The sequence below is a fragment of the Nyctereutes procyonoides genome, unplaced genomic scaffold, assembly GCF_905146905.1.
Source record: "Nyctereutes procyonoides isolate TBG_1078 unplaced genomic scaffold, NYPRO_anot_genome, whole genome shotgun sequence".
NCBI classification, from domain to species: Eukaryota; Metazoa; Chordata; class Mammalia; order Carnivora; family Canidae; genus Nyctereutes; species Nyctereutes procyonoides.
The window spans coordinates 26628738-26656048 of record NW_026575046.1 but is presented as its reverse complement, the minus strand read 5'-3'; the positions used below and the strand labels follow the sequence as shown (position 1 = coordinate 26656048).

The following is a 27311-nucleotide window of genomic DNA, read 5'->3' as shown; positions in this document are numbered from 1 at the left end:
TCAACCAGGATCCTACGCAGGCTTGGGCCTTTGGAGTAATTCTGTATCAAATCAGCTATGTTGAAATTCCTAAGAGAGTTGTTTGATGATTCAATCTCTTGGTATGTTCCACTAATCTTCATACGTGAAGTGATATCAGAGACACATTTAATGACTTACAGCTCTCAAATAAGTTGCTACAGTTGGACCGAAAAGGCTTTTCTCAGACAAATCCAGATATCCACTTTCCCTTATCTGCTTGCTTTCAGGGGCCTTCTACAGAACAAATGGCTGGCCTTTTCCAAAGGGACAGGTTTTCCTATCTGATGCTTTTGTTCCCCAGAAAGAAAAGAAAATGAAACTGTTGTCTTCCCTTAGATGTTCAATCCAGAGCAAACTGAAGCTTTATGGCTATCTTTTATAGTAGTCTCCCTCATATAAATATGAATTACTGAATATCAGAAGCTTGAGTTAGAGGTACACCATCCCTTTGATGTGCAGAGCAAAACGAAATGACGTTTCGTTTTGACGTTTCGTTTCGTAAGACGTCAGATGTTGGGCTACATGCATTTCCTAAATGACCTTAATTTGCTCAGTGTAATGCTTTGTGACTCTTTGTGATGTTAACAGCCTTTGGAGAAAATTATGTTGGGTCAATATAGCCTTTTCCTGGCTTCATATGAGATCCCCTGTACCTTTAGGTTTTTGTCAGAACATTCTAGGTTAGCTGTGTATTTGCTGGGGAGGCTTAGTACAAATACCTTAAAAGACATATCATCCACTTCTGTCATAGTAAAAACTTTCTGGAAAAAAAGAAAAAACAATACTGTGTTCTGGAACCTAATTTTCTACTTTTGTTTCTGTGTTGCATTTTGACTCTTCACCTATATATAGCCCCGTTTAAGGTGTTCTCTTAGATAAAGTTCGGGGGTTTTTTGTTTGTTTTGTTTTTTAATGATTAAGTCTTAGAATTTCTCCTTGGAATAGGAGAGGCTGAATTGGGAAGCAGTAAGTGAACCATAATTTAATGACTAAAATAAATGAATAGTGTAGCAGCTAAAATAGAGATCTCTTATTGATTGGGTCATAAAAGTAGGATCTATCAAAAATACCATCAAGCATATTACCTGCAAAATAAAATATGTAGACATTGTTTAATGCTAGACATGAAGACTGTAATTGTAAAGGTCCTTCATATCATTTTCTCATAATTTATAAATATGGTGAACTCTCAAATGAGTTAGCAGCTGTCAAGACAAGTAAACCCCACACCCTCCTCTCTGTCCATGCTGCCATTTTTACATATGTGGGCACACCGCATAGTTAGTGCCTTTCTCTCCCTGTACCCCATCTTGTTTGTCTCTCTGCCCCATGGCACAGTGCCTAGCATGTAATAGAGCCACCTCTCTATCAAATAAATAAATGAAAACTACAGACAATCCTGGCTGCCCTGTTTTAGCAAGTATTGGTGGTTCTCCTTTCTCCAGCAGTTCCTTTTGGGCAGTTCCTTGCTCCAACATCTCTGCCCAGGAGGCAAGGGCAAAGAGGGCGCCCTGAGCATTTGCCCCATATCAAACTCTACTCCTGATGCGGGTTTCACCAAAATGAGTGATGGGATCTGCTTTAGAGAATGTGTACTGTAGCAGGGAAGATGAAGACCTTAACAAATACTGAACTGATGAATGAATGAATGAATGAATGAATGAATGAATGAATGAATGAATGAATATACATCTGAGGGAGCAGTCAATTCATCGGGGAGGGGACCTCAAAAACAAAGAAAAGGGGTGACCAGAAAAGGGGAGGGAGGTCCCAGAATGGGTGAGTTAAGTAAGTAGCAGCCCCAAGGTGTGAAAATTCATACCTGGTGTATTTGGAGAGGGAGCAAGCACTTTGAGACATAGGTTTAAGTAGTGTTGGGATTCAGGCAGTGTAGTTGGAGGCATATCTTTTCACCTGCTCTAGACTGTGAGTCCTGGGAGGACAAGGACCATATTCAACCTTCTTTACAGCCCAGGCAAGCTTTGCTCCAAGAAGGAAATGGAGAATGTTGGTAGATTTAAATTTAATGATCTAAAATGGAATTATAAATAGTGTGTGTGTGTGTGTGTGTGTGTGTGTGTGTGTGTGTGTGTTCTCATTTCTCTCCCATTTCCTTGGTCTACCCATTCTCTGGTGTATATGAATAATGAACTGATTAAAACACTCAGCAGAAGGGAAGAGAAAAAGGGATAAGGAAAAAGAAGAAGTTTATGTTTAGTCTAAACTTCTGGGGTTATGATTTCATCAGGGGAGAGGTTGTTTATAAACATATATATAAATAATCGCACTTCAAGACCATGTGAATACTTGCAGGGATACAGGGTAAATACCATTGGAATGATAAAACCAAGGGGACTACAGGATCTCAGAAGGAGAATCTTGAAAGAAAGGCATTTGAGTTGGGTATTAAGTACAAGTAACTCAGAATCTGCGTGGTGGTGGTAAGTGGTCATGAAATAGCACCAGGCACACTTTTGAATGCTTTACATCACTGTGAGGGAGGTATTATTCTTATTATAATTATTATTACCCTCATTTCCCAACTATGGAAACTTGGGCCTAGAACATTTAAGAAACTTACCCAAAGTCAAACACCTAGTAAGTGGTAAAGCAGAGATGTAAACCTAGGCAGTTGTGGCTCTAGCCCAGCACACTGTTACACTATGCTACCACCTACATGGACACAGAGCAGAGGACCTTCTAGGAGAATGGCATGCCTTGAGCAAAGGGCTTATCTATGGGAAGGGCAGGATGGATTTAAGGAGTGACTATACACCCAGTTTAGCTAGTAAATTGGGGACCCAAGGATCTGTATGTTTGGAAGACTATCTACATGGCCTGATTTTTAAGGAGTGTCAAGGAGGCCCTGTAACCAGGTCTTATCTCAGCCCTACTGGAAGTGCCTGAAGTTACACTCTGTTGGATTTCATTTCCTTTTATTGTCCACTGGTCTTTCGTGCAGCCCCACCTCATTGGTGGTGCTGGCTTCATGTGCACCGTGCTAAGAGACAGCACAGTTCTGCTATGCCAGACTCCCACCATTACATCCTGTCCCCATTGCCTAGACACACTACTTAACCTTTCCAAGCTTCAATGCCCTAATAGTACCTTCCTAGTGTGTTGACATAAGAGTTAATGAGGTAATATATTTTTACAAATTTTTAAAGAGCACCTGACACATAGTAAGATATACAGAGACCTGGGGTTCCTAGGATTGCAGAAAGGAATTACTAGAAAGGAAGGTGGAAAAAGAGGAAGAAAGGCAAGATTTTATTTCTCTCACAGAGTTTGGCCAAAGTCCTGTGGCTAAAGATAACTTAACTTTGCTGATTTTAGATTCCGCCTGCACCTCCCCTCCCCCGCCCTCCCCGGGATATTATTTTGGAGGGTTGTTAGGGGTGATCACGTGGCATATAAAATGCCACATGACATCTGATATCTGGCATAGAAGATAATAAGAGCTGGACAGTGCAGTTACAATCCCATCGCCCAGGAACACCACAGGGGGAAAATAATTCTATGTGAGCACTACTAGCACCACCTTAAAAAAAGAGAGAAAAAAATCTGGAAAATTATGTTTTAAGTATCTTGTGTTTTATACAGTAAAATGAACAATCCCTTGGATTTCTCTTTAAGGGATTTGATCTACTGAAGAATTTCTTCCTCCTGTGGTACATAAAATCCATTCTTAAAATGAATTAACTTCAGCTGAGGTTTCTTATACAAGACAATTCTGAAAAATCGGAGTCCATACTCCTTGGTAATAGTGTTGACAAGCACTTTTAAGAACCCCTAAAATAGTAAGAATGACTCAAGACCTAGTGACTTTCAATGAAGCTTGGTGTGTTCTGTTAAGTAATAATGCCAAGCAAAGAGATGGAATGTTATTATTCACTCCAGATGGAGATGTTCCTTTATTTTCATTTGTCTGTGTAGTCACACTGCTTCTGTCCACAAAGAATTTAAAGTGACTCACATGAAAATAATAATAAATTAAAGCAGGAGATCAGGACAAAGAAGAGGAGACTAGAATAACATCAACCCTATGGGTTAAATCACTGCTGCCATTTGATTTCATATTCAGCGCTGTGTTTCTGAAAAATAAAAAGGTGGGAGGAGTCATGATCTGTGATGTATTTTTCGTTGTTGGAAAAGAGGAGGTTATGTCTTCAACAGGGAAGAACTGTCTTCCACAGTTCTAAAAGACTTTTTCTGCAAGAGATATAGAATGAATTAATGAGTAATCCATGACAACAGTTTCATGGTAAATGTAGCTCTCAATTTTTTTTGTGGCTTTTTCTTGTGCTGACATTAACAATGTAGTATTAAAATGTAGTGAAGAGATGTTATAGCCTTCTGCAGGCTGTCCTTGAGCTTCATTCAAGTATAGCATCAGACACCCTGTAAAGGAAGGCGGATGGCCTGTGAGCGATCTCTCTGAACGGGGTCTGAGGGAGAGCAGACTGTAGCAGGTTTTATTTCTTGCCCCGGACCTGAAGTCCTGATACTACTGACTGGAAAACGCACAGATGAACTTTGCAGCCTCGTCAGAGAGTAGCAGATTTTTATTTGTAACAGTTAAGAATCCTGAGTGGTGATCTTCTCTGCTTGGAAGGCTACCCACCTTCCTGAGGTGGGGGCACTCTTATAAATTAAGTAGAGGGTACCATAGGAGGCTAATCGTTGTTGGCAACTGTTTTTTTCCCATTCATTTAGCGCATGTTTATTGAGCCTCTGCTGTGAGGCAGGTTACATCCTTTTATGTGTCTCTACCTAGAGGTGTATTTTTAGTTTCTTCCTTAAAATGCCCTTTCTGCTCTTGGAGTTGTTCATATATATGTTTCTATTAGTGTTTTAATAGGAGCTTATTATTTCAAGTCCAATAATTCAGAAGCATATTAAGAAAAAGTTAAAATCTCTATTCCCTTCTCCCCATTCCCACCCCATGTTACCATTCGTTGTTACCAGTTTGATGTGGCTCTGTCCATATTTTCCTCTCAAATGACTTCCTTAACTGTTCAGATAGTGTATCTAAAAGTTAAATATATAAGACTGGTGGGTTTGTTTGTTTTTAATAGAGATGTACTTATTATGCTAGCAAGTATGAGAAATTTTCCCTTAATTATAATCTATATTCTATAGTGTTCTTGTTTGTTTTGTCTTGTCTTGTCTTGAGGGAAGGGAGCAAAGCATTGTTACCTCTCTTGAATAACCTAGAAACTAAAGCCCCCATCTTGCACAGAGTCTTTCCTGTTCTGAACAGGACCAAACTTGACAGGATGCCATAAGCTTGTACTTTTCTGATGATGTCGACCGACCCTGAGGTCAATGTACATGTATGTGTAATAGAAGCATAGAGATGCTCATTCATTTTGAGGCTGGCTTCAGGATCACAGTATCAGATCTAAATACATTCTACACACCCTTCTTGAAATTCAACGCTTATGTACCCTTTCCTTGATTTTCTGTTAAACAGGGAATCTGTAATCCGTTTTATAGTGTTACTTATTGTGCATTTAGTGAACAGAGTCCTAAGAACACAGCATGATCCTAAAGTTGCAAAAAGAAAGATTTAGAAAATCTGAATATATAGTTATACTTTTATGCCTAAGACAATACTTGAGGATGGTAAGTGTGAAACAAGATGGATCACTGTTGAAAAAACAGAGCTACTTTTGGAAAAGCTTAAATAGCAATGGTATTTGAAACATTTCTAGATGGCCAAGACTTGCCAACAATCTCTGAAATACTACATGCAAGGAGTCTTTCCCATGTGTAAGCTGTTAGGCATTGCTAGCCCTTACCCAAGAAAACCAGATACACACAACATACTTTCCAAAATTTGACTCTTAGATCTGAAGACCAGTAATTATAAATATGTGTTATGTGTCCTTAAATGAACATTGTTGCAAGAGAGGTCTAAGGAAGCAAACTTTAGTGTTCTCATTTTACATGTGGAGAAATGGATGGAATGTGGGAACAGGGCTGGGGGTGGGGGTGGGGAGCAGGGGGCCAGTGGAGCTCCAAGGTAGAGCAGCCATCTATTAGAAAAGTGAAAAGCAAGTGCCTTGCTAGGAGACGACTTCTTGCCAGCTTCAATGAAGCAGTGTGAGGGTGACCATCCTTTCCTGGAAACGTAAAGCAACCTGAAGGAAGAGGCAGCGGCTTCATCTCATCCAGTTGGTTAATCCCCTCTCTGTCAATCATTGGCGTACGATCTGAATAGACTATAAATTCACATTTCTGGAGCCACATGGTCAAAATAGCACTTTATATTCAGTGTGAAATTCTTAAAATGAAACCCAGCTGGCAGATGGGAAGGATTCTGGGGGTTGGGGGGAACGGGGAGGGGATATTGGGTGTGCAAGGGGTGCATGATTTTCCAGAGAGCTTTTTTTATGCTTTGTGCAGATATAGGAGTATTTTTAAACATCTATGATACAGCGCAAATGAGTCCCTTAAACCCGAGCCGTAAGAGTCTAATTTATATTTCAGAAGAATCTAAAAACCATTAAGATACTTATGCAAGCCATTCCAGATTCTTGCCTGTGAGAATAGAATGATTTGCTCATTTAGGGAACAGTTCAGTTCTTCCATGAGTGGTAGTTAATAAATTACATCTTTCAGTGTTTTAAATAAGTCCTTGGCTTTAATAACTTAGTTTAAAAAGAGAGCAAGAGAGACAACAGCTAGTCCAGTTCACTCCCATCTCAATCTCGTGTTCAGAACTTCTGCCCGTCATGTGGTTCACGCTTGTTCCATTTCCTTCTCTCTCCTCGGCTTGTACGGGAAGTATCCTATGTCTTTGTGCCCCACAGGGTCAGTGGTCACGTCAGAACCAGGCGCACTCTCTGGAACACAATGCTCTTGGTTACTGAGCCAAGCCTTGCAGCCCGTGGGTCATCCCAGACGTCCCCACATTTTATCACATCATCTTGTCCCTTCTGACAGCACCGAAAAGCAGGTCAACCTGTGACCAGGTTACTACGTACTTGGTGTCTGTGACTTCAAAAAAGAAATCAGGATTCAAATATTTTAGCAGCTGTGAGAGATTTCAGCTCGCCCCAATGTTTTATGAAAACCGTGTGCTGCATTTGACTTGCTAAGAAGTGCCCAGGTGATGTGTGTCATATGTCTTGGGTGAGAAGCTGGAGTCCAATAGGCAGGAATTTCTTTCCCTGATCCTTGTTTTCTCCAGAACCACATCTTTCTGTGTGAAAGAGGAGATGTCATGAACTCACACCTAAAATTTACAAACACTGTTCACAGGCTCTGAAGTCTAAATCCTCTTATGTTAAACATGATAAAGACAGGGTATCAGGTAATTCATTCACTAAAAAAATAAATTTGTGGCACACAGAGGTAAATGCCATTTATGGGCATCGTTTTATTTTATTATTGATACATATAGTTAAAAACAGCCCAAGCCATCGTTTGTCTGGTCTTGGCATCCTGTGATTTTTATTTTAAAGTACTATGGTAGAATTGCCATCTTGCTCATAGATGTGTGATAAAGGTGTAAAGAAACAGAGAACTTCAAAGTAAAATAAGACTTGTCTTCAGAGCGCTAACATTGCTCGTCCCTTAGAGAGCTCTAAATGCAGGAAATAGGAATCCAGGGCATCAGCTAACAAAAGTACTCTATAATTCTGTACCTGTTTCTGAGTCTAGAAAATGGGAATAAGTTCTATTTAGAAAATACTTTACAAATACATTCAAAATAATGTAACATTTGTTTTGTTAAAGGATACTGTGTTTAAGAACAACGTATCCAGTTTTGACCATAATGTACATTCATAGACCTGAATATAGTGACTCTCTCTACTTGAGACTGCAGGGGTGTGGATATCAATATGGACTTTAGTGGTTTTTTTTTTTTATTTATACTCTACTTTTCGTTCACAAAAGGATTTGAGGTGAGAGACACTAGTGTTGATTTTGACAGTGGACATGGTTTTATGTAACACTCTCAACTTCCGACTAAAGTAGGTGTTAATGACATCCTCCTGAGAAGGCGTTCGATTCAGACAGAATAAAAAGTGGGATTTGAAATTCTTAGAAGCCCCCATTATATGACCCAATCTGAACTGGTAGATACTAACTGGTAGTTAAAATAATTTAACTTAAAACATATAAATGGTACTAATCTTTTTATATTGGGCCAGTACCTTTTCTCTGAGTATGAAGCCACTGATCAGGGTTCTGTATCATATTTAATGCACAAAATACAGCCACTACCTATGATTTTCACTTCCTGTTTCTTTAAGATAGAACTATAAGATAAAGTAAAACGGTAAGTTAAGGACACGTGGTAAGCAATTCACACCTTCATCTGCCTCGATTGCTCTTGATCGTCGTCTCACCTAAATCTGATTTGACAACAGCTTGTTTGTTTGTTTTTTTTTAATTTTTTTTATTTATGATAGTCACACACACAGAGAGAGAGAAAGAGAGAGAGAGAGGCAGAGAGGCAGAGACACAACACAGGCAGAGGGAGAAGCAGGCTCCATGCACCGGGAGCCCAACGTGGGATTCGATCCCAGGTCTCCAGGATCGCGCCCTGGGCCAAAGGCAGGCGCCAAACCGCTGCGCCACCCAGGGATCCCTACAACAGCTTGTTTTTAGTGACTTACCTTCATTGGCCTCTTTGAACACATTCCACATAACTTTTCAGAGAAATAGAAATTCTCTTCTCAACTTCCTATTTCATCCGTTGATGCCATTTTTAATTAAATGACTTGATGATAGTAACAAATGTGTTGCCTCCATGAGAATTAGGAAACCAGCCGGCAGCAGAAGTGAGCAGACGTGCCAGACAGCAGTGCCCTGGTGTGAGCATCAGGTGAGCGGCCAGCTCCACCCGGGGCCTGTACCCACAGGGCATGGGCAGTCTGTGCAGGCAACGTCCGTCATTATCTTGCACCGGGGCAATGAAGAGTCAGTTAAACCTAGGTGATTAAGTAGAGGTTAATTGAAGGAGCCTTTATTGTAACTATGAAATTTTGTTTTGAAACCAGCTACAGATTTGTCCTTACCTGCAACGGCTTGATATTTAATTCATATCATGCCCTTAGTCCATCTATTAGATCAGCAATGTGGCAAATGTTGTTATTGCCACGGTGCCTTCTCATTTTCATGGCGCTTATTCCATCAGACTTCACTGAGTCACTGCCGTCCCTGCTTGATACCTGCTGGTCTCTTCCAATCAAGCTCGGTGAGATCTGGGACTTACGTTCACCCTTGTGTCCTTGTGTGTCCCCGGGACCTGAAATAGTGAGTGAGTAGTAACAGTAGAAGGAGGGACAGACGGCTATTTATTTGGTGCATTTGTTTCAGCCCAGTTAAATGCTGTGACTTGTCCCCACCAAGATCAATTGATTTCCACTTTGAGCAAGAAGAGAAGACAGAGAGTTGTACTATCGACCTATGGTGCTCTCTAACACAGTTCCTGGTCCACTTTTGCAATCCAGTTCCTCAATCTCCTCCTGATTCTGGGGAGGGAGAGCCTGATGATTTGTGGTCAGAAACCATATATTGAATCATTAACAGGGCTTTTGTTCTTTGATTTTTGCTTTAAAAGATCAGTTCAGAACTGTTTCTCAACTTCAGCATTGTTGACGTTTCAGGCTAGATAGTTTTTTGTTGAGGGTTGGGAGGGCAGTGCATTGCAGGATGTCCAGCAGCATCCCTGACCCTTACCCACAAGATGCCTGCAGCAAACACCCCGCCCCACCCCCACTGTGACAACCAGAAGTATCTCCAGACGTTGCCAAATGTCCCCTGAGGGGTGTGGTCACCTTTCCCCTCTGTTGAGAACTAGTGTTTTGGACTAGTCCCAGTGTGACCACTAGGACACAAGGCCGCGCTAACAGTGCTGTGCTAAATCCAGTCAGTGGCTTTTGGAACCTTCATTTCTGGTGTTCTCTTTATGTCTGATTGTAATGTTCTCCAGACTTGTCTTTCATGGGCTTTATTCTGAGTTCAACTAGTCCTGTGTGGGTTTTTTTGGCTAAAATTCCCCAGGACGGATTACCACTCAGCTTTTCTTTCCTCAGACTGCCTGCAAGCCTCTTTCCAAGCTCATATTTCTCAGTTGCCAGGATATTAGGCTCCTGACCGTATTGCCAGTAGGAAAAGAAATTCTCTCTCTGTGACTAACAACATGGCAGTTTGTTCGAAGGCCATTTGTTACCTGTTCCCCTTGCTCAGATGTGTTATTGAGGTGGCTGTCAATTTTTTCTGCCTTTTCCCCTGTCTCTCCACTGTTTTTCCTTTTCCTCCCAGTGTTTCCATGGTGGCTCCTTGCTGGAGCCAGAGGACAAACTGCTGACAGGAACATCCCTTGAATATCTCTGCATCTGGACAGGGCCATTGGCACCCTCCATTGGCGGCTCAGCAACGCGTGGCTTGCCATATTTGTCTCCTGTTTAAGGCCCAGGAATTTGAATCTGCCCCAACCTCTAAATGTTGTCGTTGTTACGACAGAGTGCTGCCATAGTACCACAAGGCCACTATTAAACATGTTTATTTGGGTTCCATATATTAATATTTTGTTTTGTTATTACCACTGTTGCTTTCCCCGACCTCCCAGCTACAAGACTGAGATAGAGGATATATAGTCCATTACCAAAGCCAAATAAGCTAGAATATATATAAACTTTTTAACAGATATTTGTGTTTTTAACAAGCTTTAACCATTGTTTCAACTTATTTTTTCCTAATATTTTGTTAAGTCAAAGAATCCCTTGAGTTGACCAACTCAGAGTGGTTTTGTGAATGGTACCAATATTGAATAAGCAGAAAGAAGAGTTCTGTCAAAATCAAAGCATGCTCTTCTGGCTGTCTGATTAGGTCACAGCCGATGAAAGTGTATTCATGGCATGGAGCCTTGTATAACAGAAAACAAGCTGAATATGAGATACAGCCAAAAAGCAATTTCAGAATATACAACAGTGTTTTAAGAAAACTCAAAATATGAAATAGTATAGCAATTGTCGTCTATATGTCAGCTAACATCAAGTTACCTCAAATGTTTGGGTAAAGTAAGTCTTTGGGGGATGAAAGCTGATCCCTGGGAGGCAAATGTTGGATTTGAAGACTGCCAGGCTCCAGGTCTTCTCTCTCTCTCATGCCACTTCGCAGAATCACCGTCTGTAGTGAAAACTCGTGCAGCTCCATAACAGAAAAGCATGCATTCTGAGCACTAGAAGGTCCTCGGAGCACATCTACCAATCCCAAGCTAAGCATTTAGCAAGGCAGAGGAGGAATAATCTAAGCGTGTTGATCCTTTTCAGTTACTGAGGCTGACACAACTGTTGGTAATTGATGGGTTTTCTTTCCTGATACCTCTTCACCTCAAAAAGTATGGAATTCATATTTTCAAACTGCACTTTACAATACCAAGATATCTACCCACCCTCCCACCCAGCCAGCCATTTCAATATGCACAGTTAATGAGGATTAAGTTTAAAAAGATAACCTTAAAAGAATCAATTTCATGGTGAATGCATCTAGTTAAGCAAGCCATTTAAACAACATTTTACTCGTGTGTAGCAGACCATTTTATAAGTTACTGATAGCTTTACAAGCCTGTGTTTCAGACAAGCTAATTGGTTGTCTCTGATGTGTTTGGGGCTTTCACTCATTAACTCTCCTTCCTGTCTAGTACATACTTGACTAGCTCTCATATGTATAGATAGAATTGTTTAAGCAGCCATATTCTATTGCCAGGAAAAAAACTTTCATAGATAAATTTCTGCCTATTTACAATGTTTGCTGTTTTGTAATAAAGGTAAAATCATAACCAAGTACTGTCACAAACATGGAAGGTACTTAGAATCAAGTGTTGGTACCAGAAATGAATGCTCTTTTGAAGGAGTGGAATAGAATTGATTACAGAAGGGAAAGAGAGGAGGGCAAAGGCAAATGATATGCTGTCGAAACCTGACTGCCTCTGTAATTAATGACCGTGTTGTAGATGTTATTGAAAAGTCTGATGCCTGCACCTGCATGCGAAGACAAGTGTACTGATGCTTCTCTTTTTGCATATGTCAGTGCTTTCCATTCTCTAAGATAAGAATTAGATGCTTTGTTTGGACACAGATTAAAGGAATAGCTCAAAACATATGTGTCCTTTGGGTCTTGAGATTTCTGGAGTGGGTCTATTTTCCATGAGGGGTTACTTACTTTTCTGTTTGCAAAACAATTCATTGCAGCTGCCTGTAGGCATATGTATGATAGAGTTTAAACCAATTAGACCTCCGGTTTTGAAACTATTCATGAAATCCCACCTCCTGCATGAAATCTTGGCCTGCTTAATTAAAAGGAGTGGCAACTTCTTCAGTTTCCTTCCTTTACTAACATTCAAATCTGAGCTGAAATACAGTACGTACTTTGTTGCCCTTATCATTATAGTTTGAGCTCTTTACATTTGTTTAAAGATAATGAGTATCCTCTCCGTGTCTGGCATTCTTTTGGGTATCTCAGAAAATACAAAATTTTTTTCATTGTCTGTGCCTTCAGAGAACTGAGGTCTCTTAGATATGAAAAAATTAAGAATAATTATCCAAATCTCTGAATTTCCTAAGTGAAATGAGGCTATCCTCATAAATCTGAGTGAAAAGAGTTCAGCCCAGACTTGTGAAGATGCTTCCTGCCCATTGAATCTTGATATCCTAACTCATTAATTTGTGTGATGATTATTTATAAAGCCTGTTTGAGGGAGAAAGTAGTGGCTCATATAATGGAATTCATAATAGCCAAAAAGGGGAAACAGCCCAAATGTCCATCGACAGATGAATATGGAAAAACAAAATGTGGTACGTCCATACAATGGAATATCTTTCTGCCATAAGAGGAAGTACTCACAGATGCCATGGATGAACTTTGAAAACTTTATGCTAAATGAGAGAAACTAGACACTAAAGGCCATGTACTATATAATTCCATTTATATGAAATGTGCAGAACAGGCAAATCCTAGAGACAGAAAGGAAATTAGTGAGTGCCGAGGGCTGAGAGAGAGGGCAAATGGGGAGTGACTGCTAATGGGTGGGGAGTTTCTTTTTCAAGTGGTGAAAATGTCCTGAAGTTTGATAGCTGTGATGACTGCAGGTGTCCGTGAATATACTAGAAATCACTAACTTGTATTATTTTTCAAAGAGTGAATTTTACAGTCTGCAAATTATAGCTCAATAAAGGAATATTAAATGTCTATAGAGCTGAACGAAAAGATGTTAAAGTATATGCTAGAGAAATGCAAAATCCAAGCAAGGTAAAGGAAATTCTTGAGAATCTTAGGAGGGCATGTCTGCTCCTGAGAGGAGACCCATGATATAGGCAATGATAACTTACATCCTGGAGGTTCTTTTTGTTGTGGCAACTATTTTTGTAAAGAGCCTAACTTGGCAACAAGTGACCCCAAAAATTTTGCCCTGGACATCTGTCACTCCAGTCACGTGTCAGCCTAAAAACTCTGTTTGAAAAGCAACTCAAGTTCAATGAGGTGGGAACCACATGTTGAATGGTAACCCATTTCATTTAGGATGGAAAGTTGTTTCCTTAGGATGGAAAGTACTGTCCAGGGAAAGTATTTTTAACCCTGGAGAATTTAACATTAAGAGTATAAAAATAACCAAATCTACAATAGTAATACTTTTATTTCAAGTATATATTACATTTAGGTCCACCTGGTACATTCACTTTATAATTACTGTTTAAAATGTGTAAATTATTTCAGAATTGGCCTCCTATGTAGAAAGATACGAGGGGCTCCAAGGTGGTTGTCAGTTAAGTACCCGACTCTTGGTTTCAGTTCAGGTCCTAATCTCATGGGTCATAAGATCGAGCCCTGAGTGGGGCTCCATGCCCACCACGGAGTCTGCTTGAAGATTCTCTCTCTTTGCCCCTCCCCCCACTCACACACTTTCTCTCTCCAAAATAAATCTTTAAAAAATATATGAGAATTTAGTTAAGCTTGTAAATAGTACTAGAAAGTACCAGAGCTTGGGACACCTGGGGGGGGCTCAGTGGTTGAGCATCTGCCTTCGGCTCAGGTTGTGATCCTGGGGTCCTGGGATCGAGTCCCTCATCGGGCTCCTGCAGGGAGTCTGCTTCTCCCTTTGCCTATGTTTCTGCCTCTTTCTCTGTGTCTCTCATGAATAAATAAAATATTTTTTTAAAAAGGAAGCAAGCAAGCAAGCAAGCAAACAAACCAGAGCTTGAGGGGCCCCTGGGTGGCACAGCCAGTTGTGCGTTGGACTCAGTTTCGGCTCAGGTCATGGTCTCAGAGTTGTGAGATCAAGCCCATGTCGCACAGAGTCTGCTTGGGATTCTTTCTCCCTCTCCTCCTGCCCCTCCCACTCGTGCATTTGTGCTATTTCTCTATTTCTCTCTCTCTCTCTCAAATAAATAAATCTTACCCCTCCAAAAGAAGAAAATACCAGAGCTTGAGAGTCATTGAATTTATAAATTTAAATGAAGAAATGCTTAAGAATTCTTGCTGAGCAAGAGAAAAAACTTAGCTACTTGAGGATATTTTGATTATTACAGTCTAAATGCTGAAAAAGAAGACTGAATATATTAAATGTATAAATGGAGTCTTGGAATGTTTAAAAATGGTTAATTAAACTAAATTTATAAAAGGACCTAAACTATATCCTGAATGTATTGTTAAACCTTAACAGGTATATAGACAGAATGGTGAGATTTTTAAACTGCATATAATAGCTTCAGGAAAACCTGGGTTTTAGACATTGTATATTTAGTAAATTGTATGTTCCTTTTTAAAACTGCAAAGTCACAATAACTAGATTGCTCTGCACTAAGAGCCATCCTTGAAGGACACAGGCCGTGGACCCTATGCCCTGGCTAGTTCTTGCTGCTGCAGGGAAGTCTCCACATAAAAGAAACCCAGGCTGAACACAGAGGGGTAAAAATACGGCTTTATGACTACAATCCAAAGCATCTGAAATTATACATGGAGCCTGGCCAGATGGGAAAAGCCAACTTCTATGCCCCCCTCCCCCCCAGAGTCTGAGTCAAAGTGGGGAAGAGCTGGTCTAGCAAGTGAGGCCAGCCACCCAGGCTCCTTGTACCCCTGCTGGACAAAGTGGGAAGCTACAAACAGCTTTAGCCAGGGATTGGCAATTTTTTTTTTATTTAATTTTTTTGTAAAGGGCCAAACAGTAAATATTCTAGGCTTTGTGGAACATACTGTCTCTGCGGCAGTTACTCAACTTTGCTGTTGTAGGGTGAAAGCAACCATAGACAAGTGAGTAAACATGGCTATGTTCCAATAAAACTTTATTTGCCTGGGTGCTGGGAGGTAACCAACAGTGGCTACTGTGACGAAGGTCCCGTCTACTTTAGTTTCTTCTACGTTAAGGCTTCTCCTTGAGGTGATAGGAGGACATCAGCTGGATTGAAACTATGAGTATCTAGAAGCCGATTCTTTCCACTTGTGGATGGAGGCACCTTCCATTGGATGCAGAAGTTGGAGCAAATGCCTGCATACAGGAGTCGCCTCAGGCTCGGGAGGGCCAAATAGAATCCCTGCAATAAAGGAGATGCTCTACAGGAATGCTGGGTATCTTCCATTGGCCCGTGAAGACGGAAAGCATCCATACCTAATTCCTGCCTCTCACAGTGGTTGTCCAATAAGCAAGCTTTTTGAATAGGAGACTGAGACAAACCTTCTAGGCATATCGAAAAGAGAAGATAGATGTAATTTGTTCTGTAACTCTAGGGTACCAGATTAAGCCAAAAAACAGGAATGCTTTTCAGATTCTAGCTCCCACCGCCACAGCACTGGGATCATCTTATTCAGCTCTTCTGGAACACAATAACCTCTCCTGTGCAGTGGAAGCCTGAGTTTTTATGTAACTATTATCGCAGCATATAACATTTTCCACACATCAGAGATTACTGATTGGGCAAGAAGACTTCTCATAAGGGCGAGGCTCGATCACAGGTCATAACCTGCAGGCATTTGTCTGGTTTTTAATTATTCCAAGGTCAGGCAGGCTGCACTTTGCTTAAGAAAGAAGTGATCTTAACCATAACTACACTTTCATATTACACCTAACATTCTTGAAATCAATCATCTGTTATAGATCTGCACTCCCAAAGTAATATTGTGGTGTTGGTTAATTTTAATGTGTTTTCTGGTCCCTTTTAGTACTCATTAAAAAGTAAACAATATCTGTTCTGTGTTGTAAGATCTTCGGGATTATGGCAAATTGGTTTTACTTGTATTATTTATTTCTGCCTTTAATGACATATTTAGTACTTTTCTAAGGATTTCAAAATCCTGCAAACAGAACAATGAAAAGGGGAACAGCTGGTGCTGCTCTCTCTAGACTAACCTTTCTTTGAACAAGCTGCCAAGAATGCACTCTGAAGAATCTTAATGATGCCATGCACTTTATCTCCAGACCCCATCCTGGAGCCATGGTGTGGGCAAAGTTCTCTCTGACTTTGGTGAAGGTTACCAAGTTAAGCCTACTCCATGAGCTTCTGCAATTAAGACCACAAAACGGGAAGGCCCCTCAGCGAACTCACATGTGAGATGTACATACTTGTGTATGCTGGTAAGTGCTTGACAGCCGACTCTCTAGAAAGAAGAAAGTCTTGTTTTGTTGCACTTGCAGATTTCCATGGTGTAAATAGTTCAGACCCCGGCCAATTTCATGACTCGTGCATTTTGATGTCCTTGTGCCTGGAGGTGGAAAGAGAAGGCACCTGATCAGCATTTCAATACAAATGTTTCATGTTTCCCCCAGTGTGACATGGTACCACAACAGGTGCATCCACTCTAGTGATTAAAGTTTAAGGAGCCCAGGTGAAGATGAGGCAAGTTCTGTTCCCTTTTTGACAGCCATGGACAGTATCCTACAAAATTTCACAATTTATTCAGACTCTCCTAGCATCCTATTAATTGGAGCCCTGGAGTACATTTATCATCTAGACCCTACTTTTAGCAGAGAGTTCAAAACCAATATGAACCTGTCTCAAAAAACACGATTCATACAACTATTTGAAAAATACAGGCGTGCCATGGACATGTTATGTATTTAAAATGACAAGAAAGCCATAATGGCTCCTCTGAATGAAGATAGTTACTGAGTCACGTTCTCTTGCATCATGCTCTTGCTTGTCTACCAGACCCCCAACTACAGCAGCTCTTTCTGCTGGCCCTCTGTGTTTTGCCTGCATTCTTCATCCAGTGTCCCTATTGTCTTGTCTCACCTGCTGATTGATCGCCTTCGAATTGAAGGAGCTGAAGTTGTCAGCCTGTCTCCTTCGTGAGACTGATTCCTTGTCCAGAGATGAAGAAAGAATGTGCCTTTATTTCTAAGGGTTCTTTGAACAGTCTTCTACCAAGATATTTCTTTTTCAGATTGACTTATATTGTCTTAATACTCCTCTCTCTCTTTATTTGAATCAGTTCCTTTTCTTCCAGTTGAAGTATAATCAGGGTGCTATAAAGGAGTGAAAAAGCCTTTAGTAAACTGTACAGTATTAAACTTTTATGGTCACTAAAAAGCCAGGGGCCAAAGGTCTTGTAATCTTATAATGTAAATGATGAGGACAGTTCCCTCTTCGGGCTGTTGTTTCTGGGTTTTGTTTTATGGTATTCTGCTCTCATCAGTGGAACCCCGTACATTGGCAAGAGGAGCACTGGCACAAGTGGCTCCTTAAGGCACACACACGCCACCTTCCCACACTCACCAGTTTTGTTCAGGAAGTGGTGGTTGAATAAATGAAGTTCGGGGAAGCCAACTTTCAGGACCCACATTTTCAAAGCTCCTTATATTATACTTAACTTCATCCTACCGCAGTGCACCACAGCCACCCCCAAGTTAGGAAGGGTCTGTTATAACCTGCTAGTTTTTTCCCAGAGGGAATATGTGTGTCCAGTGTAGGTTGGGATCTAGAGAAGTGCAGGCAGAAAAGATATCCAGCTTCTATCTCTGGTGGTGAATGTGTGGGAAAAGAAACTAAATCTCCCCAGACAGGGCCAGAGATACCTGCATCGGTATCACCCCAGGTGGCATTCTGGACATGGGAGGGGGTGAGGCATTTTTGGTTACAGCAATGACTGGTTGGGGCTAATGGCATTGAGTTCCCTAGAACTAGAGGTGACATATTCTAGGGTGCTCAGCACAGTCCCATGCAGTAAAGAATTGTCACACACCCTAACCTCTTCTTAATGTCTTACAACACATTCATGTGGGTCAAAGCACTGTTTATAAGTATCTGAGCTTAGAACGTAACTCTATGTCACATAAAAACACTAAGTCATCCCTTCTGGACTGTTCTCTCCCCCGCTCCCCAGAGTGTTTAAAGGAGAATGAGGCCAACTCTGGGCACACACTACTTACATGCTTTAATAACAAAAATAAGAAAAACAAGCAGTTTATTTTTATAAATAAAATGAGATTTGCAGGCTTTTAAAAGGGAAGACCTATTATTGCAGTTCAAAAGCTATTTACATGACTTCCAGAAATTTAGTCACAACAGGTTTACAAGAATTAAAATAAAATTTTTGCTTGTGAAGTGAGGGCAAGATAGGGAAATCACTGTCATTACATAACTCTGTTAGAGGTCCTAAGTAGGAAAGGATTATTCTTTCTACTCAAAGAAACATAAAGGACATCTACTACCCGATGAGGGGGTCTCCTGTGCCATGAAAAATCTCACAGGTTTCACACCTGCTACAAACATGAGCAGCAAAGCGATGGTGCCAAGATGTCTCTGTGCTATTAGGACTTTACAGTAAATGTGGTGTAGGAATCACGGGATGCAGTAATGCACGTCACCCCACAGTGGCATGAGTGAAGGAGGGCTCTGGTGACATATCTAAAATAGGTCGGCTACTTATGGTGGCTTTGTTTTCCTATCTCTAGGGTGGACACATGGCCACTAACAAATGCCCACTCTCTGTGGCTAACCGAAAATAGCCAACTGACTACAGGTTGCCAAGCAGCTGTATTCTGATGTCATTGCCCCAAGTGCTATCTCCAGGAGCCAATGTGAAGCAGTCACCTCCTCCTCATTCCTGCCGTTTCCATTTAAGCCTCTGATTAAGTATTTGAAACATATGATTTATGTTGGTCAAACTTAAACACCTTATTCTTTAAAATTATACATCAGCATCATGAAAGGACAGGAAAAGCCATGGTGGACAAGTCAAATGTGACTGTAATTTATATCTTCATAATACAGAGGAGGTGAAATTTGAAGTTCAAGTTAATATAACAAGGTGCACACCTGGGTGGCACAGCTGGCTAGGCATCTGATTCTTGGTTTTGGCTCAAGTCTTGTCTTGGGATCGTGGGATCAAGCCCCGAGTGGGGCTCCGCAGTGGTCGCAGAGTCTGCTTGAGAGTCTCTCTAGCCCCCCTCGCCCCACACTTTTGTGTGCTTGCATGCACATGCCCATTCTGTCTCTCTCAAATATATGCTAAATGAAAATCCTAACTTAACTGGAAAAGTTCAAGTCAGAGCATGAGGTCTCCATCTTCTCCTCTCTTGTATTATCTGCTTTGTTTTTAGAAACACGAAACTCTGGGTAATGAGAAGCTAGGTTCTGGCAGCAAACGGTCACTCACTGTGGTTGAAACATACTGAAATGGCAGACTAGTTTTACAAATTGATATTATAAATGTAGGTGGTGTGGAATCATTTGGATACCAGTCGGGGGAGTATGGAAGGGTGAGTGAGATACCCCACTTAGGTTACAGATCCAAAAATCTCAGGTTACGCAGCCATATTTGTCAGCTTAACACCATTAGGCTCCTTTATCTGGTGACCACCCTGTAATGGAACCTTCCATTTCCTCCTCATGTTTCATATTCAGCAGGAAAAACTTCTGAAACTACCTTCAGACATCTTTATTATCTTCCAAGTGTGCCTGCCTACGCGATAGTCTATATTTTCAGTTGCCTAGAAACCAATCAAATGGGTACCTAAAACCTTACTGGGATTTTTGTCTGGTCCGTATTACAAAATACCACAAATTCTATTCTGTGATTATTTCAGTCTAACATTCTTTTCAAATTTGACGTTAATATGCCACCAGGATCAATTCTGTGAATTTTTAAGTGAACCGTTTAAAGGAAGTATTGTTAGTAACATGCCCTTACTGTGTTAGTCCTTTTTTTTATTTTAATATTATTCAATTTCTTGCCACCAGCCCTCTTCTCAGTTACTGGCAATACTTAAAATGATTTGGGGACACCTGGGTGCTCAGTCGAATGTCTGCCTCTGGCTCAGGTCATGATCTGGGGGTCCTGGGATCCAGCCCCATGTTGGGCTCCCTGCTCATTGGGGAGTCTGCTTCTCCCTCTCGCTCTTCTGCTCCCCCTGCTTGTGTTCTGTGTGTGTGTCAAATAAATGGATAAAATCTTTAAAAAAATAAAAAATTAGATGATTTGAAGTTATGAAATGTGGCAAGAGTACAACTTTCCTCATGGAGCAGATTTTTGATGTTACGGACCCTCCCCTCTTGGTGGGAGGCATTATTGATTTGACCAGATACCCCCTTGCATTGTAAGCACTCAGTACTGCAGTCTGAAGCTCCACTTTGTGGGAGAAGCAAAGAGCCTAACATCTCTGATTTTAAACTCTTCAGATATAGCCAGCTCCTCCATCAAGCTGTAGACTCAGACACATTCCCCCACCTTCCCCCACCCCCCCACCCCACCAACTTTTCTCTCCCCCTGCTGGCCGATGGCCTCCCTTGGTCTGCTGACTAGCAAGCCCTCCGTTGGTGGGGCAGGGCCAGTATAGTACTAGTTACTGCACAAGCAATTACAGCTTCTCTTGGAATTGTTTTCAGTGCTCTAGAGAGAAGAAACTAAAAGAATGGAGTTTACATTTTCCATAAGGGAGAATCCTCTTAATAACATGATTTGTAAAATACCTCGGGCGAACACTGTTCTGAAGTTGTATATCCATTTTCTGATCTGAAATGAGGTTTTTGTTACTTCTCAGAATCAAAATTAATAAGAGTTCTTCCATTTTCACAGGCTTTTTAAAGTAATAGTATTTATTACTACTCTGCAGACATTTACAGAAGGACTTCGGAGACACATTTGAATTATAAAATGTTAGCATAATTGTGGTTCCTAAATTAGCATAAAACCTTAGTATTTCTTACATATATCTTGCTCTCATGAAAAAAATGTACACATATTTTAATGCCACTTTTGGATGATGTACCTCTGCCATAGTCTGGTACTTGCAGTGATAGAGGCAAAATAAAACCCGATTTGAGAATGGCATATTGTTGAGACACTTTTTTTTTTTTTAGGTCAGGTGTTGACTAAGGTAAGACCTTGGAATTTGCTATGGCACATGGGATTTACTGAAATTCGTTGACCAAGAATGCCTTCCAACAACGGTTCTTCTGATGTTGCTATTCACTATATTTTATGTTATGTAAACCTCACTAGACTATCAGTACAGTGTTCTGTTCTTGTGGGATGTAGTGTGGGCAGGAGGATAGCTTTATGAACTTTGTGTTTTATCATACCCTTTGAGATTCCTCACTTCTGGGGAAGACATAACAATTTGATATTTCTTCACAATCACAAGCTGGTAATCCTGGATGCTATTAGTATCCAAGGCACTATACTAAGAATGACTTGTGACTGGATATTAATCAAACAGGTTTTTAGGATACTAAATTCTCTACTCACATGCCAGTTATAAGGTGGTGATTTTTACCTCCCTGAAAATTCAGGACTAGGAGAAAAATAAAAAGCGGGAGACTTTATGTATGTATGTATGTATGTATGTATGTGCATACAAGTTTAAATATGCATACACAAACACATACTCAATTTCTATCCTCTTTCATAAAAAAATGCTTTCTCAAATCTCAAAATTAGATGCTAGAAATTTAAGGGAGAGAGAGAGAGAAAAGACTATTTAAATGATAAGTTTTTGTGGTGTATATGTTTGGTAGTCAAAGCAGTTTTGAGTAATTGATATAAAGTACATACTCTAGGATGTCACCAATTTAAGAAATTAGCAAGGAGATGTAGCGAAAGCTGCTCTGCTAGTTGTTTTGATGGAATCGAATCTTTTTGGTGTCTGCAGTGTACTTTGCCCTGTGTGGTGGTTGTACATGTAGTTCTTTCTTAGACTTCATCAGACCTCCCATGCTGATAAGTGTGTGGGTGAAATGGCTTGCAAGCAGGTCAGTCACCCCTAAAGAAAACAGTCCTGGGTCACAACATAAAACCCACATTATAACAACAGCTGTGGACGGAGTTCTAGAAAGTCCTAGGCATCACAGTTCACAAAAGTTCTCCTTGAAATTCCCCTACTTCGTCACACTCAAAATTTTGGAATTAGGAAGATTCTGATATAACTAATAACATATTTATCTTATCCCCCCCTTAAGGTCAAAAAATATTTTGAACTTGAACCACTTGCACGTGGAAAACGCTGGATTCTGCAGCCCTGCTCGCTGGATGACATGGATGCACTGAAGGAGAGCTTCTCTCAGCTGATAAATTTGTTAGAAGAAAAAGACCATGAAGCTGTAAGAATGTGAAATCTGGCAAAAACACGGGTTCCCAAAGGCCTTGAACCTATCATGTTAGTTTCTCATTTTAATTTTATTTTGGTATCAAGACTTTAATGGCTTTAGTGTCTCTTTTCTCCTAGTTATCTCAGACTCTCATCTCTCTATTAAAGTGAATATTCTGTAAATCAGGTGAATTATCATCGGCATTAACGTCAAGTACACACTACTGAGAGAGAATTTATTCTCTGTTTACCACTAATTATCTTCACCGCATGTCTCTTCCTTCTGTTGTTCTAAGCAGCTCTTCTATACTCTGTGCTAAAATGGATGGAATTCGTGGCTCACAGAAATCAAATCCCTTGTGAAGGACTCAGGGAGACTCAGAACCTTGACTCATTTTCCCTGGGTTTGTGGAGGTGGGGGAGCACTATGTGACTGGAGCTCCTCATTTTATGTGTATTGTTTCCAAGATCTCTTGGGATTTTTATTTTTTTTATCATATTTTATTTTTGAGGATTTTTTTGTTTGTTTTTTTGTTTTTGTTTTTGTTTTTTTTATATACGGGCCTTATAGATTATAAGAGAAAAATGAGCACCAAAAATTTCAATGAATCACCTTATCAGAGAGTACTATCCTGCCAGGATAAAATTAATGTGGAAGGACTTACAGACAAGATGTGTAATTTCCTTGATTACATCCAAAGTCTCACTCCCCTCTCTTAAGGGCAAAAACTTCAGTTTTTGAAAAGAGGGAATGTAGGCACAATGCATGCATCACTGATGACTATTTCATCAAGTCCTCAAGTATTTTTTTCATGGAAAGATTTCCCTGCATAAAGTCAAGCTGCGACATATCTTTTTCTAAAAATCGTAAAGTGATTGAAAGAGAGAAAATAATCTTTAAAATAATAGATTAAAACTTTAAAAACAGCCTAATGAAGTATTTAGTTTATACTGGCTAGGGTTTAAGCTGGCATGGATTTGACAAGGAAAACAAAGACAGAATCATCTGTATATTCATTCATTAAGTGCTAATGGAGTTTAACGGAGTCGCTGATTGTCTCCAACGAGTAATTAAAGGTCTATCAGTATTCCTATTATAAACCTCTATTTTCAGGGGTTTCAATGTGCCCTTAAAAAATGTGCTGGGGCTGCAGCAAATCATTTTAGGGCTTAGATTCAGTCTTTGGAACTCTTTTTTTGTTTTTGTTTGTTTCCATTTAATTTAAATGATAAAATTATGTAGAGATAAATATGCAGTTTTACCAAGGTTTGGCACCTTTGACCTTTTCTAAAACAAGAATAACCTACAAATATTGAAGTTTATGGATGTAATACTCTTTGGCACATTTTGTAGACTTCTGGCCACTTCAAACACAAAATGGCCAAATGATAGAAAACTGCTCCTTTGACCTGAGCAATAAAAACATGTTTGTAATTTTTAGGTAGCATAGACTGGTTCTCAAATACCACAGACTCACGCTGTATTACATGGTGATGTAATACCTTGTAATTCTCCAGAAGATACACATCACTCAAATACAGCTTTTGTGGTTTAATCTTGTAGGTGGATTTTAACGAAATCATTACCTTTAAACATCGACCACTTCTTTAAGCTTTTTTTTTTCCCCCCATGGAATGGATCCAAGAGGATTCATATTCAATCTTGTCTCCAGCATCCCTGAATATTTTTACACTGTGTAATCCGTGAGCAGCACAAAACTTTCATTCCGATGACCAGTGACACAATTCCCGCTTACATTTTTGTTCTGTCGTGCTCATCTTCTGTGAAAAATAAATGATTATTAGGCATTGCTCTCTCTGCAAGTTCATTAAATGTAGACTGTTGTCTTTTTAAGATACTGTGGCTGAGTGCTCCTAAGCCATCTGTTAAATGACTTCCCGTTGTCTGTGTGTGTGTTCATGTGTGCGCCAGTGATGGGCTTCTCCTCAGACCCACGACTGTCTGCAGTGTCTCAGCCGTCAGAATGAAAACATTATCAATCAGTACCCAACAACAGCTGTTTTTGACAAGTTTCTGTCTGACGCCTAATGCTTTACAACTGTCAATACGGCTCCTTCTTTGTCTGGCAGTTCGGAGCTCACCGTCTTGCTGCTTCCTCCGCGCGGCATCCTGTCCTTGTAACCCTAGAATTGGGGGTGCTTGGGAAATCCACTTGGGGGGCGGGGAGGGGGCTCGGCCGGGCGAGTGTGGGTGGGTGGCGGGTGGGTGGTGTGTGTGTGTGTGTGTGTGTGTGTCTATTCCTACCTTCATGTAAAGTGCCACAGGTGTCTTAGTTTGCATATTCAAATATTATATAGGAAAAACAGTCTGTTATGTATTTCTTCACTTAGCTTCTTGTTATATTTATGGAAGTTACCCGTTTTTGTACCTTCTTAGCTAAAGCAGTTGCCTTTTTGTAATGGCAATTAATTTATATGACAAAACTTTGTATCTACTGTAGTTTATAGTATCAGTTGCTAATTAACTGCCATATTGCCCTGTCTTTCTATTAAAAAAGAAAAAAAAATCTGTATCTATACTTAGAGGGTAACGGATTCATGTGGACAATTGCCAGACGAGAAGAACTTGTATTGTCCGTGATTTATATATGATTTCCACTATCTTCAAATGAAAATAAACGCTGAGTAGAATTGATGTTTTCAGACTGACTCCTTTCAAGCTTTAGCATTTGGGAGTCCCAGATTCCTGTTTACATTTGTGTTGCCTGTTTAAGTCTTCAAAATAAGTTCTGCTGCTCTTGGGTCAAAACAAATGATTAATTCACATTTCCTTTGAAGCTATTGTGAAAACCTTAAAAGACAAAAAAAAAAAAAAAGGCAAAAGCAAGTGTCTTTTCCAGTTGGTTTGTCTTCAGCAGCGATTTGCTTTCATTGGAGCCGTTCCTCCAGAATGAGTGAGCAGAGTCAAGATGTTAATATAAAGTGTCACCTTTCAGTCAAAACCTCATCTTATAATATTTGCTACAAAAGCAGTGTTCTAGGAGTGACCGGAGCAATGCACTATTTCCTTCAGTGGCGATCAAAGCCCTAGGGAAATAGATATTTTTAAGTAACGTGAGGAAATGCTGTGTATCTACAGGTCCATCCTTAAGAACCAGAGTAATGTGTAAGAGAGAAAAAGAGTGAGAAAGAACACTAAAAAGATAGCATGATGGAAGAAGAGAGAGAAAGAAAAAGACAAAAAATTCATGGTAGAAGATGAAAAATTTAAATCCCAGCTCTTTATCTGGTCCCAAACACAACATTATCCTGACACATCATTTGACTACACAGAGAGCTCACAACACCACTTTTAAACTGGGATCCAACCTCCATTCCTAGCTTTGTTTCCCAGGTAGGCAATTAGTAGTTATTAAGTTCCTCAGCATCTCAGGCCTATCCAGGCAAATGTGGTAAGAACTGTATGATTTTGAAGCAAATGGGTTTTCTTAACTTCCAGATGGAATATTCAGACTCGAGTGAAAATCTCTTATTCATGCCTGGCTTCATCTTCTTTATAATTTTAGAATGCGTTTTCATTAACCTTATGACCTAATGGTGCAAACAGAAAGGCAAAAGTATGTAGAGGGGGACTGGGAAGTGGGAGTTGCCCTTTGGGAGCCCCCATTTTCATGGAGTTTGGGAGGGAGGATCTGTCTTTGTTATGCAGAAACTTTAGGAGAATATAGATTCCCTGCCTTGCTTTTCCCCTAGTCTGGGTTCTGGAGATCTGAAGTCCATGCTGTGAAATGCATTAGCACATCATGTTGGGAATTCCTGGCTTCCAAGGGTTCACAACTTTTGGTCACCACTGACTCAGCATGATTAAATGATTTGCATCTCAGGGTTAAATGTTTTCCAGCTCAGATGCACAGAGTGACTGATGAGCCCGCGTTTTGGCACCCTACCCCACCCCCCTTGCAACTGATTTAGGAACATGAAAAGGATCCTGTGTAAGACCCAGAAGCCTCCGATGGGGTATCACTTTCCCCTCCCCTTCCCCATTCTCTTTAAGTTAAAATCTAACCGAGAAACTGGCTTTCCACCTACTGTTTCATGCAAGCTGGGAATTCTGACCTTTCATCCTGGGGATTCATCTGTTTGTGACAAACTCCTCATAAGGTGGCTTTCTGTGAAACCGAAGAATTTAAAAGGCAGCAAGAAGCATCTCTCCAACATATGCCTTGTCTAGCATCTTTCTTTCCTTACAGAAAAAATGAAGTAAAAAGTGCATGATTCTTCCATCAGATTTTCTCTGTATTCCCACCTTGCCTTCCATCTCTGCTCTATCCATATACTCTCTTCACTGGATGCTGGTTTAGAAAGGCCACCTATTGTGTTCTCAGGCTCTGCTTGCCCCCACCCTTTCATGTCCCCCTCTGGTCCTCATGAAATGGGAGTTTCCATGAGACACTCTATATGAATAATGACTTTTAACAAGGAAATAGTTCAGCCTTGGTGGTTTAAAGCAACCTCACTTACCATACCTTGTGAGGTCACTGATAACCTGCCTGGAGAATAAAGGGACTCCTCAATTTTGTGCCTTGCTAAGGTTCAGCCTGGCTTAGGACCCTGTGTGACTCCCGACACCCCGCTACCAAGGTATACATTTCTACATCCATGGACCAACGTGAAAATAGCCATCAAATTGCACATAGAGGATCTTCTGCAAACTATGAAGAATGATTAATACTTTTTCCCCCTTTTCTTGTTCAAAAAATCTCTCCCTCTTATTCTGATGCTCTCAAAA

General features: G+C 40.4%; 1 protein-coding gene across 1 annotated transcript in view; it reads left to right on the top strand.

Annotated features, from left to right (window-relative positions):
- The window catches only part of ARL15 (ADP ribosylation factor like GTPase 15), a 399206-nt gene extending 373989 nt beyond the window's left edge, over positions 1-25217 (top strand). Inside the window, exon 5 of the mRNA XM_055325417.1 lies at positions 22434-25217. Within this exon, the coding sequence (XP_055181392.1) occupies positions 22434-22586 (153 nt within the window). The 3' untranslated portion in view covers positions 22587-25217. The remainder of the gene's footprint in view (positions 1-22433) is intronic.
- The last annotated feature ends 2094 nt before the right edge of the window (positions 25218-27311 follow it).